Source organism: Argopecten irradians, chromosome 10 (assembly GCF_041381155.1).
Source record: "Argopecten irradians isolate NY chromosome 10, Ai_NY, whole genome shotgun sequence".
NCBI lineage: Eukaryota > Metazoa > Mollusca > Bivalvia > Pectinida > Pectinidae > Argopecten > Argopecten irradians.
This window is the reverse complement of record NC_091143.1, coordinates 37,455,279-37,469,449: the sequence shown is the minus strand read 5'-3', so window position 1 is coordinate 37,469,449 and position 14,171 is coordinate 37,455,279. Positions and strand designations below refer to the sequence as shown.

At 33.6% G+C, this 14,171-nt stretch overlaps 1 protein-coding gene across 1 annotated transcript in view; it reads left to right on the top strand.

Moving 5' to 3' along the window:
• Positions 1-125: 125 nt before the first annotated feature.
• LOC138333822 (uncharacterized) overlaps positions 126-14,171 on the top strand; it is a 32,678-nt gene continuing 18,632 nt past the window's right edge. Inside the window, exons 1-9 of the mRNA XM_069282437.1 lie at positions 126-282; positions 1,243-1,494; positions 2,132-2,285; positions 3,418-3,560; positions 3,952-4,123; positions 5,155-5,291; positions 9,372-9,522; positions 12,725-12,855; positions 13,827-13,953. Coding sequence (XP_069138538.1) covers positions 1,250-1,494; positions 2,132-2,285; positions 3,418-3,560; positions 3,952-4,123; positions 5,155-5,291; positions 9,372-9,522; positions 12,725-12,855; positions 13,827-13,953 — 1,260 coding nt within the window. The 5' untranslated portion in view covers positions 126-282; positions 1,243-1,249. The remainder of the gene's footprint in view (positions 283-1,242; positions 1,495-2,131; positions 2,286-3,417; positions 3,561-3,951; positions 4,124-5,154; positions 5,292-9,371; positions 9,523-12,724; positions 12,856-13,826; positions 13,954-14,171) is intronic.

The window sequence follows — 14,171 nt, the reverse complement described above, 5'->3', positions numbered from 1 at the left end:
GCATTTGATATCCACTCTAATTTCATGAAGATATGTATTTAGAACTAACTAGCGCATATATATCGACACGAACGCACCATTTAAACGCTAAGTGACAACGATTTTGGTCAACTCAAGCTTTCAAATGACATGACATACTACACGGGGAAATCCGCAATCAATATTCAGGCTGGTCAACATGAAGTTAAAAACTGCTAACACTGCAATTTTCTTCAATTCCACAAGCAGGAAAACAAACATTTGGTTATGAGTCATAATTTTTTACAGATGTCGTTTGCTCAGGTTTGTTTTTTGTCAGTGGACAGAGCTCTAGTAAACATTTTTTAAATTCACGTACAGTGTACATTTTTCACATTTTTCACAATATTAAAATAAATTTGAATTTTAAACTTGTAGACCGATCTTTAAAGAAAATTACAAATCTCGTTGTGCTGATAACGATAATTAAACATGACAACCTACATATGTACATTTAAGCCTATATATATGGAGGTGCAAAACCGTGGGACACAATTTCAAAGGAAAAGGGGTACTTATCCTCAATACTCCATGGGTTACTATCACTGATGTACGTTATATCCACCCTTGCAAGATCAAGAATCCCCTGTGTAACATACCGGTATTCCTAATGCTTGATAACTGCACCAGATGGAAGAATTAAAGGCTGACAGAGAAATGTAGTCATTCCGACCAACAAATTGAGTGTTCATTTTGAAGATAGTTTGCAAAACTCTGTGGTAGACCATAAACGCCAATAAAAAGAGCGATATTTAGTTTTTGAGTAAAACAACTGATACCATGTTTATTGTAATTAGTGCCTCCCCCATATAAGTGCCCCTCCCCTCTTCTGGATAAGGTATAACCATTGAAGTTATGAAATGCCACTAATATCCCATGAATTAAAAAAAGTTTTATATACATTTTGTATGATGCTCATAACATTGACACTGTATCCCATATTACATGAAATTCATGTTATTTCTTGTAATAATGTGGCTCAATGGAAAAAAGACATATGCAATGTATTACCATATGTGTGTTTACTAGCTGTCACAGTAACAGAAAAATATGCCATAAATATGGTGATATTTTTGCCTGCAAGTTACAGTTCTGTTCCCTAATAATCGCCCGGTTTATTACAATTTTTTAAAACACCCTGGGTGCTAATTACGACGATTATGATACATGATATATGGAACACCTATGTTTTTATTATTAGTAATGATTTTTTTTTTATTTCAGATTAAAAATGGAGCTTGAAACAGTTTTTAAAAAGTTTGACTTTGTTCATGCCACTGAAGACAAAGAAAATGAATTACTTGAGTTATTACATCGCAATAAAAGAGATTTTGAGGATGCTGGGAATTCCAAAAATATTCCAGAAAGTGTGTTAGCACTACAACAGAAGATCTGTGTGAAAGGGCTCCCAGTAGATGGGCGGCCAGGCTATGAGATGGCCATGCGCTCCGTTGGCGTCATCAGAGATGTCATGGAGTGAGTATTTGTGGTATTCTCTGATCTATCAATAGACACATCCTTGATACTACATGAGTTACTATCACTGACATTATATATCCACCCCTGGACTATCTCATAGTAAAATGCATGTCAGGTAATTTAAATCTTTGTTGTACATCAAAGGAATTATATGATACACAGTGGTTGACGATGTTGCTTTGAAGTTGGGCATAGCTCTCTGTAATCTTCATTTAGGAAGTCTCTCCAGGTTTGTGATTGGTCTTTTTTTTCCTGAACTGCCTCCAGTTTTACTTTGAAATAGTCCAGGGGTGGATATAACGTCAGTGATAGTAACCCCTGGAGCATCAAGGATACAATAGACATTACAAGGGTTATCAAACAAAAATGAAGATTGATAGTAATTTTCTTGATGTTCAGTTCAATTTTATAGGTTCACAAGGATATATCTGTTTATCAATTGAACATCCTTGATAATAATAATATTGATATCAATTATAGGTAATTGAAAAGAAGACCTTGTAATATAAAGGACAGGTAAAACAAAAAAAAATAATTAAGATTTTTCATGATTTGTTACATTTGTTATATTAGTCAGAGAATGTTTCTTTATTGTGACAAAGTCATTATTAACTCAGAAATGTTAAATTTGTAGTTGTAGTGTGGATGATGGAAGAATCAAGGATAAGGAATGTCAGGCACTGTTGTTTGATTTCCTACTGGGTTGTATTGGTACTGGGCCAGGATCTACAAACATGGAGATAATACCAAAGCTTCTCAATACACAGCAGCTCAGTGACTGTATACAGGTCCACTATCACTTATTTCCGAATAGTAATAATACAGTAGCCACAGTGGCCGCGGTGGCCGAGTGGCTAATGTCCCGACATATTACCACAGGCCCTCCACCTCTGGGGTAAGGGTTCAAATCCCATATGTGGGGCAGTTACCAGATACTGACCGCTGGTCAGTGGTTTTTTTCCGGGTGCTCCGGCTTTCCTCCACCAACAAACCTGGCACGTCCTTACATGACCCTGGCTGTGAATATGACATTAAACTAATAAAACCAAAACAATAATACCAAAACTTCTTAATGCCCAGGAGCTCAGTGATTGTATACAGGTATACAATATAGGATTATTACTAAATAGCCAGCTATGGTGGTCAAAATTTCTCTGATTTTCATGTTAATTTCTCAAATTAGAAAATAAAGTTTAAGTTCTTACAATAGATTAATGAATTTAAGTTTCAACAGTTTGACTTTTCAAGCTTTACACATTTCCATCATTTCTCATGTTACTGATGAAATTATTTTGACCATCTTTAAATACTGTATTCGACCTAATAAGCGCCCAGGGTGCTTGAAAAATTGAAAAAAAAATGAAAAGGTGCTAATAAGATGAAATTATTGCAAATCTATGCAGCTGAGTGTAGTTTTGGTCTTTATTTATGCTTGGACAATTGAACTTGAGGCCTCATAAAAGGGGTATGGGCGCTTTTAGGGACATGGGGGCTGATTGGGTCGAATACGGTAATATGCAAAATCATGAAAATATATCATTTCTGCAAAACACCTAACTATAGCTACACTGTATTCTTTCTTATAATGATCCGAAATTGGTTAAATTGTACTTTAAATTAGAATCTACTAATTTAGATTATTAGTAAGTTAATTTCATTCAAATTAATGTTAATTATGATGACATGAACCTTAATGTGCTATCAAAACTAGGTTCAGTAGAACACTGTCCTTGACATATTTTCGTTATTTTAATTTTAACAAGCATTAAGCACTGTATAGTGCTTAGCACATTCTATTTTGTTCAACAGTGATGTCACATTTTGGCACATGATTTACAGCAAATGTGCTCATATGTATCTTATCAAGATGCCTGATGTAGAACGCCAACATTGTAACATTTTAAATGTTTCAAAATCTAGGAAATGAAACCAGGTGATCTGAAAAAGATCTTTGCTGCCCTGAAGGAAGCGAGTCACACCTCTGAGGAGCCCACAGTATCCACAGCAGCTCAGGCCAGTGCCTGGGACGACTGTGTTAGTGGCGTCATTCTAGACTTACTAAGGTACAGTTTGGTTATGTGTATACTTAATTATCACTAGTGGTGTTCCGATTGATCAAGTTCGTCGAGTATCGTTGGTTTGGGGTATTTGACCAATTAATTGAGTAAGAAATGTGTAATCGAGTTATGTCGGGATTGTCCAACATCAGGATCTTCTGTATGAAATTCTTATTTGCTAAAGAGAAAAAAATAACTTTCACAACTTTTGCTAAGCAAACTGGAAAGTACTCCTCCACGAACACAAATACGTCATTGGTGTCATTTTAGACTTACTAGGTACAGACTTACCCCTCCCCCCCCTCCACAAGGGTAGATAATATGACTGACTGTATCCATTAAATACAAACAAATTATGTACAAACATGTATATAATAATATTTATATGTTTTGATAGTGAAAACCAGCACATCCATACCCCCGAGTGTGAGGACCTGTTACTGGACCTGTATGTGTTCTACTACCTAAGGATGACAGATCTACCAGTAGAGTACGGCCTAGCTCTCCATAGAGTCATGTTTAGGATTCAAGACTTCTACAGAGAAAAATACGACCGTAATCCTTTCAAGGTTAGTCATAATGAATAATATAATTTTAGGCAAAGCCCATCTGAGAGCGCAGTAGTTAATCCATTGAAAAATTCTTATGAATGCAGTTTAGCATTTTAAGCCTATCTGAGAGTGCAGTAGTTAATCCATTGAAAAATTGTTATGAATGCAGTTTAGATGATAGGCAAATATATTTAATAAGGATTTCCAATCGTCAAAAGAGTTATCTACCCTCACTCATCAGACGGTTATTGATGCCATGTGTTTTGTTCAGAATTGCTTATTGTGTTTTGACTTGCTGTACCGCTAGAAACAATATTTATATTTAGAATGATAACCAAGTGCTTAATTCCTGGTATTGAATTTATAACTATATAGATATAGCGTTGAACACTTCTACTTTTATTTTATGCTAAAATATGTGATTGCAGCTATAAAATATATCTCAACGTCATTCTCCATTGCCAGGCAGAAAATTCCGAAGCAGTAGAGGCACATAAATCGTATTAAAGTTCAGATTTAAAGCGAAAAGTCAATAAGATTATGTTTAAAATTGATATCCCATTTATGGGTTTACCTTTCATGAATGATTTTATTTTTAAAATATGAATATTTTGTAATCTCCCGTGAGTGTGACTTTGGATATGGTCTAGCTTGCCCAACACTGGATCTTGTTTTGACTTCTGGTTTCTGGTTACTGAGACAGTTTTCCAACCTTACATATATTTATGGGTGATTTACATACTAGATTACTGTTGCTGAGACACCACTATCACAAAAAATTTCTCTGTGAACAAACAGGCCTTTGGGCTGCACTTTCTATAACCAAAAATACAAAGGTGTTTACAATCTTCACAAATTATTTCTTAATCCAAATTGTCTGCATACATCCCGCATGGATCAAGGGGGCATTATGATATATACATATTGTACTGTATATCTTATGTATTGTAAAATTCATTATTTGGTCTTTTCTAGTAAAACTGAAACCAGGTGCATCATTGGTTTCCACTTACAAAAATATCTGTTTAATTTAGTCAGGTTTTTTTTAGGCTGTGAAGAACAAAGATGTGACTGGCAAACACCTGGAAACTATACAAGGGGTGATTTGTGACGAAAACTTTGGACGAAGTGAGAAACAAGTTGATATGACAGTGAATGTTGTCAAACTTATACTATACAGCGTCAGGTATCCAAAATTATACTTTACAGTGTCAGATATACCAAATATTATACTTTATAGCATCAGATATAAAAAAAATATACTTTAACTAGGTATCCATACTTTACACTGTCATATCCAAAAAATATACTTTACACTGTCAGGTATCAAAATTATACTTTACAGCGTCAGGTATCCAAAATTATACTATACAGCGTCAGGTATCCAAAATTATACTATACAGCGTCAGGTATCCAAAATTATACTATACAGGGTCAGGTATCCAAAATTATACTTTACACTGTCAGGTATCCAAAATTATAATATACACTGTCAGGTATCAAAAAATTATACTTTACAGGGTTCAGGTATCAAAAATTATTCTTTACAGGGTCAGGTATCCAAAATTATTTTATACTTTACAGCGTCAGGTATCCAAAATTATACTATACAGCGTCAGGTATCCAAAATTATACTATACAGCGTCAGGTATCCAAAATTATACTATACAGCGTCAGGTATCCAAAATTATACTATACAGCGTCAGGTATCCAAAATTATACTATACAGCGTCAGGTATCCAAAATTATACTATACAGCGTAAAGTATCCAAAATTATACTATACAGCGTCAGGTATCCAAAATTATACTATACACTCTCAGGTATCCAAAATTATACTTTTTACAGGGTCAGGTATCCAAAATTATTCTTTACAGCGTCAGGTATCCAAAATTTATACTTTACAGCGTCAGGTATCCAAAAATTATACTTTACAGCGTCAGGTATCCAAAAATTATACTATACAGAGGTCAGGTATCCAAAATTATACTATACAGCGTCAGGTATCCCAAAAATATATACTTTACAGCGTCAGGTATCCAAAATTATACTTTACAGGGTTCAGGTATCCAAAATTATACTATACACTGTCAGGTATTATCCAAAATTTATACTTTACAGGGTCAGGTATCCAAAATTATTCTTTTACAGGGTCAGGTACCCAAAATTATACTTTACAGCGTCAGGTATCCAAAATTATACTATACAGCGTCAGGTATCCAAAAAATATACTTTACACTGTCAGGTATCTAAATTATTATACTATACAGCCTCAGGTATCCAAAATTATACTTTACAGAGTCAGGTATCCAAAATTATACTTTACCACTGTCAGGTATCCAAAATTATACTTTACAGCGTCAGGTATCCAAAAATATACTTTTTACAGCGTCAGGTATCCAAAATTATACTTTACAGGGTCAGGTATCCAAAATTATACTATACACTGTCAGGTATCCAAAAATTATACTTTACAGGGTCAGGTATCCAAAATTATTCTTTACAGGGTCAGGTACCCAAAATTATACTTTACAGCGTCAGGTATCCAAAATTATACTATACAGCGTCAGGTATCCAAAATTATACTTTACAGGGTCAGGTATCCAAAAATTATATACTTTACACTGTTCAGGTATCCAAAATTATAATATACACTGTCAGGTATCAAAAATTATACTTTACAGGGTCAGGTATCAAAAATTATTCTTTACAGGGTCAGGTATCCAAAAATTATACTTTACAGCGTCAGGTATCCAAAATTATACTATACAGCGTCAGGTATCCAAAATTATACTATACAGCGTCAGGTATCCAAAATTATACTTTACAGGTCAGGTATCCAAAATTATTACTATACACTGTCAGGTATCCAAAATTATACTATACAGCGTCAGGTATCCAAAATTATACTATACACTGTCAGGTATCCAAAATTATACTTTACAGCGTCAGGTATCCAAAATTATACTATACAGCGTCAGGTATCCAAAATTATACTATACAGCGTCAGGTATCCAAAATTATACTATACAGCGTCAGGTATCCAAAATTATACTTTACAGCGTCAGGTATCCAAAATTATACTATACAGCGTCAGGTATCCAAAATTATACTATACAGCGTCAGGTATCCAAAATTATACTATTACAGCGTCAGGTATCCAAAATATACTTTACACTGTCAGGTATCCAAAATTATACTTTACAGGGTCAGGTATCCAAAATTATACTATTACACTGTCAGGTATCCAAAATTATACTTTACAGGTCAGGTATCCAAAATTATTCTTTACAGGGTCAGGTACCCAAAATTTATACTTTACAGCGTCAGGTATCCAAAATTATACTATACAGCGTCAGGTATCCAAAAAATATATACTTTACACTGTCAGGTATCCAAAATTATACTATACAGCCCTCAGGTATCCCAAAATTATACTTTACAAGCGTCAGGTATCCAAAATTATACTTTACACTGTCAGGTATCCAAAATTATACTATACAGCGTCAGGTATCCCAAAATTATACTTGTACAGCTTCAGGTATCCAAAATTATGCTATACAGCGTCAGGTATCCAAAAAAATTTATACTTTTACACTGTCAGGTATCCAAAATTATGCTATACAAGCGTCAGGTATCCAAAATTATACTATACAAGCGTCAGGTATCCAAAATTATACTTTACAGCGTCAGGTATCCAAAAATTATACTTTACTGCGTCAGGTATCCAAAATTATACTTTACACTGTCAGGTATCCAAAAATTATTCTTTACAGCTTCAGGTATCCAAAATTATACTATACAGCGTCAGGTATCCAAAAAATATATACTATTTCACTGTCAGGTATCCAAAATTATACTTTACAGGGTCAGGGTATCCAAAAAATCTTATACTTTACAGCGTTACAGGTATCCAAAATTATTCTTTACAGCGTCAGGTATCCAAAAATTATTCTTTACAGCTTCAGGTATCCAAAATTATACATATACAGCGTCAGGTATCCAAAAAAATACTACTTTACACTGTCAGTTATCCAAAAATTTTACTTTTCAGCGTCAGGTATCCAAAATTATTCTTTACAGCGTCAGGTATCCAAAAAATAAGGTTACTTTACACTGTCAGGTATCCATCAAAAATTATACTATACAGCGTCAGGTATCCAAAATTATACATACTACAGCGTCAGGTATCCAAAAAATATACTTTACACCTGTCAGGTATCCAAAAATTTTACTTTTCAGCGTCAGGTATCCAAAATTATACTTTACAGCTTCAGGTATCCAAAAAATTATACTAATACAGCGTCAGGTATCCCACAGGTTTTTTTAAAAATGAAAGAATTATACTATACGGGTCAGGTATCCAAAATTATACTTTACACTGTCCAGGTATCCAAAATTATTACTATACACTGTCAGGTATCCAAAATTATACTGTATACACTGTCAGGTATCCAAAATTATACTTTACACTGTCAGTATCCAAAATTATACATTTAACACTGTCAGGTATCCAAATTTATACTATACACTGTCAGGTATCCAAAGATTATACTTTACAGCGTCAGGTATCCAAAATTATACTTTTCAGCGTCAGGTATCAATAATATATAACTTTTACACTGTCAGGTATCCAAAAAATATACTTTACAACTGTCAGGTATCCAAAAATATTCTTTACAGCTTCTAGGTATTCCAAAATTATATCATATACAGCGTCAGGTATCCAAAAAATATTACTTTACACTGTCAGGTATCCAAAATTATTCTTTACAGCTTCAGGTATCCAAAATTATACTATACAGCGTCAGGTATCCAAAAAAACATACTTTACACACTGTCAGGTATCCAAGTATTATACTTCAAAATTTTTACAGTAATTCAAGATATCCAAAAATCATACTTTACAGAATCAAGTATCCAAAAATTATACCTTTACGGCATCAGGTATTCAAAAATGATAAATTACAGCATCAGGTATTCAAAAATGATTACCTTTAACATCTGGTAAAAAATTCAGATTAATTAATGACCATAGTAGCTACGTGTTAATTTTTGTATAAGAAAACTATATAAGTTGGAAGGACTTGTTACTCCAATTAAGTGTTATATGTTATAAAAAAATTAATGTTAATTAACATGTTTTACAAGGACCAAGAAAATCACTCCGATAAAGCAAAGTGCTGGATTTTACCATTTTAAAATGAAATAAATGCTGTAATATGAAATTTATTTTAATTATCATTGATACATTGCACATGTTGCAGTGGAGATCCAAAAGACTTGACAGATATTTTAGATAGTCTTTTAACGTTCATGAAGAAAGTGGCCGTATCAAATCAAAGTGCTAAATATCCACAAGTTATGGAACCGTTTGGGAGGTGTCTCTTTGAGGAATTGCCAGAAGGCTCCATAGCGGTGAGTTTTTTCTCTAATTGTAGGATACAATCGTTAACTAAAATTCCTGGTGTAGACAACCGACATTTAGAAGAAAGGTTTACATTGGAGGCTGGAGGGGGGGGGGGGCAGGGGTCTTAACAGTACTTGAACCGTTTTTTGTTTTTGCGTTCCAAATTTTGCGTTTCGTTTGCGTTTGCGTTATTTTCCGTTAGCAATCGTTAGCGTTAGCAATCGTTTATATCGTTAATCGTTCTATCGTTTGCGTGTTAGCAATCGTTAATCGTTAGTTGTTGCGTTTTATATATCGTTTGCGTTAGAAAGAAATCGTTTGAGAGTTAATCGTTAGCAGGATTCCAACTTCCGCTAACGTTAACCACTAAATTAATAGAACCATTACCGGTGAGACGCTTTGACGATCCGGGTATTTAATGTTCATTAACTTTTCTCCTATAGATATTACGTTTACCGCTTCGTGTAGAAAGCGATCATCGTAACATCTATGAAATAAAAAAAAAATGAATAATAAAGTGTATTGTATTGCATTTTAATATATCTTTTGGATGTATATATGTTTGTTAGATGTGGTTGGAAATAATAATATGTACAGTAACAAGATCGCATACATGACGCTCCGTGATCCGTGAAAAACGTCCTTGAAAATTACCTTCGTATTTAAATAACATTTCATTCAGTCAATTTACATGAAAATAATAAAGTAATAATTATCAAAAACTACTACAAAATTTAATGTGATTTTCACTTTTTTATTATTATTATTCAGAGAACATATTATAATATATGTATATATGTTTCTAGCTGTTATTATTATTTCTGCGAAAGCAATTCCAAATATTAACGAAACAAACTGTCTTACAGAAACATTAATGTCAAAAAAGCATTATTTTAGAAAAAAAATCCACGACAACTGAAAGATTACACAAGAAAAATAGCTAAAACAAAAGATAATAAAAAATAATAAAACGATATTACAGACACGCTGGCATAATATTGTTCTTGTTATGTTAAATATTATCAATGTAGCGAAGAACGCAAACTCGGGAGATTTGTAAATAAATTCGAAAGTTTAAAAATCATTAACATGACGAGTTTGTAAACACGGGAAAGAGGTGAGATTTGGCATCTACATGTACATATTTTTTAAACGCAATAAATAAGTACTTGTATTTATATGAAAATGGAAAAGGGGAATTCAAAAGATGTAAACGTGTACAGAATTCTAACTGTGCAGGTACGTTACATTGTAAGGCCTTCACACGTACTGGTACGCGTGCGTGTCTAAATCAGACAGCGTGATATACGTTTCTGCTTCATTATCAATAAAAACTGGACAATTACTTTCTCACACACGTGTTCGTTGTTATTTGTACCTGGAATCTCTTCAATTTCCCAGCGTGACGCGCACGGGTATTTTACCCTGTACAGGTAGATAGGTCACGACAGGTGTTACTTTTGTGTCGTCGAACCCTCCTGTCGCTTGCCACGGGCCGGGGGAGGAGTTCTGAAACTTCACCTGTAATTAACACAACTTCTTGGAGTGAGATTAAATCTATAAACAACTTACCTGTGCCCGTCCAATGTGGACAGTACATTTCACGTTCTGTTCGTATTTTTACAAAGTTTGATGTTTTACAAATATGCTTTTCTTAGAGATTCTTCGCTTGGAATGAGATTAGCCAACATGCAATTTTACACGTATTCTTCAGTGTTATGTATATACATGTATCCATCTGCATCAAACTATCTTCAACGTTGTTGTTCATCATTGATTATGCCATAATTGACTTAATTTGAATATAGATAACTGGAAAGGAAATATTTTCATTACTTTATATCTTTGTTATGCATGAGAGAACTGCAAAATGACGAAGAAACACGAATTCAAAATGTTCAATCTTTTTTACAGTAGCTGTGGCGTTTGTAGTAGTACACATTTGTATATGTACATGGGCGACCCTAAAATCGATGCATTCGTCATGAACTTTATATGCTACACATTATAATGTATTACCATATGATCATGAATGGACCACCCTTGTAGTTTAATCGGTTATGAAAAAATATTCCGAAGGGAATTACTTTTTTCACGGTAAGCGGAAGAGCCTTTCGAACAATCTGAAAAAAATAAAAACAAACTTAAACTTGTGATTGATGACGGGAAACAGCTATACTATGTTACTTATTACAAATTGTTGAGTTATGAAATATCGATAATATGAAATTCAAGCACTATAGATGGATATTTGATGAAATGCATTTTAATGTGTTGTTTGTGTGGAAAAATCTTTTATTCGTCATTTCAATACATTGATACTATTTAAAGGACTCGGTATACGCTGCTCGCTTCACTAAAATTTAATTATTTGTGGACCGGTTAATATTATTTAATAAAGTGTTGTTGTAACAATTTGTTTGTTATTTATTAAAATATCGTATAAATATGCAAACTTTCAATAAATACAATTGCTCTCTTAATAATTACGGTTGTACACGTAATTTGTACAACACGCAAGTTAAAAGTGGAAACTTCGTAATCGAGTTGCAGTCGTGCTTGACTTCATTTATGTTATTATCAGTTAAAAGAGATGTTTTAATAATTTGTTATTTCACTTAAAATTTCGGGTAAATGAGGACACTTGTGAATATATACTGTCTGTCTTTGACCTCATCGTGTCCTTATATTTTTCATAGGCAAATGTTTATATGTATAACATACTCCCGTTTTTCTCTACCAACTTTCGTTTGTATTTCAGAACGTCAAAGATCCGTAGTACCGAGTACTAAAAAAACAAGTATTTGCATGTTTGTTTTTCATCCTATGTAACAGCCATGGTACGTCATTTAAGAACATAGAGGAAAGCTAATTATTAAGAAGGACCCGGAGAAAAACCACCACCCTACGATCATTACATGTAAATAATTATAAATTGAATACATTTTGTATAAACCAATAGGAGATAAGGAGGTTCTACACTAATTATTCCAAGGTATTTTTTGGGATTCAAGTTCTATATTGAAATTAATTTGTTATCTATAACCTTGATTACCTAATTAATCTTCTCTTTCTTATTGATAAATTAAACTTTTGATTTCTAAGTTGAACTCAGCTTATCTATTATATTTAACTAAATTATATTTAGGAGGTTATATAAAAAGTACAAATAAATGTATATGATCTAAAATGAAAGTATGATCTTTTCAGAATCACCCTGAGATTGTTGTCAAGTGGGCTCCTGTCTTTGCCGAGATACTAACGAATGCACCATCACCGAAATCTCTGGAGAACTGGGCCTTCAGAATGGCAGACTCGGTACAGAAATCAGCCACTGTAAAGTAAGCTTCAAATATCCTTTATTATAGTCACAAATGTACGAGACTGCTCCCCATGTCTGTCTGTCAGGTAATTATCTAATATACCTGATCTTCGGTCTGTTGTAAGCAAAAAGGGCTTCTACTCATCACAGGTGTCATGCTGGTGTCATATCAAATTTGTATCCCCCATCAAAAAGTATCCAGATACTTTTTTGATGGGGGATACTTTTTTGATATGACACCGGATTGCACATTTCCAATATGTTTTATTTGTTGATGAACTTCAGGAATCATTGGTTTCTGGATTGAATGAGGGAGGCGGGGCGAGTTTGCTATTTGATAATTTATGTAGGGGAAAATTGTGTTTTTGCTTACTTTTCCTTGATTCTCACAAAAAAATGTTGAAATAATCAGTCTTTAATTCAATATGTGATGACAGTTAAAAATGATATGAATGTATGTAGCTGTATACATTCACTTACAATACATACACAGTACCAACCAAGCCATTCTGGAAAACAAATTTTGAAACTTCTCCAGTTAAACAGATGTGATTCAGCTGAAATCTGATTAGGGCTGTAAAAGAACCATAAAGAGTACAGTTGTTATTTTTAACTTCAAAACAACATAGCCATTTTAGACCTCAAAAAGGGCACACCGCTTGCTTTTAGTTTGCACCATGATTACCAATTACAGTTTAACTGTAATAAGTGAGTGATTTGGGCTCTTTAGGCCCTTGTTTTCCAGGTTGGTTTGAATTTATACCATAACTGTAGATATAGCTCTGATTTCACCATAACTGTAAATATAACTCAGATTTGCATCAAATGATTCTGACAATAATTATACTCTCCATAATTTCGACAAAGGCCTTTCATGGAATTAAAATCATTTTCAGTACTGCTATATGCTTCATATGAATCCAGCTTCTCTAGACTAAGACTTATGAAGTATATATGAGACAGATGATTGTCAATGCCCTCTCATTGTAGGAAGGAGTCTGTTGCTCTGTGGTTTCCAATTGTTAAGGGACTGCTTAAGTGTGGTCTAAAGGACAGCGCATCTATAGCCAACAACATTCTGGATAATACAAAGTTCAGGAAAGTTTGGACCTGGAAGGTATGATATTGTTCTTTAAACATGCTCCACCGCTGACAAATGGTATTTTTTCACTATCAAAAACAGGAGCAGACGATTTAGTATTTTTCTACAGTTACAAAAGTTACTTACTTTACACCATTACCACCATTGAAAAGTTTGAGCTTTTAATTTTACTTCAAGTTCAAAATATGAAAAATAATTAATTGCATCCCGAAAAAATTCGGTGGCACTATATC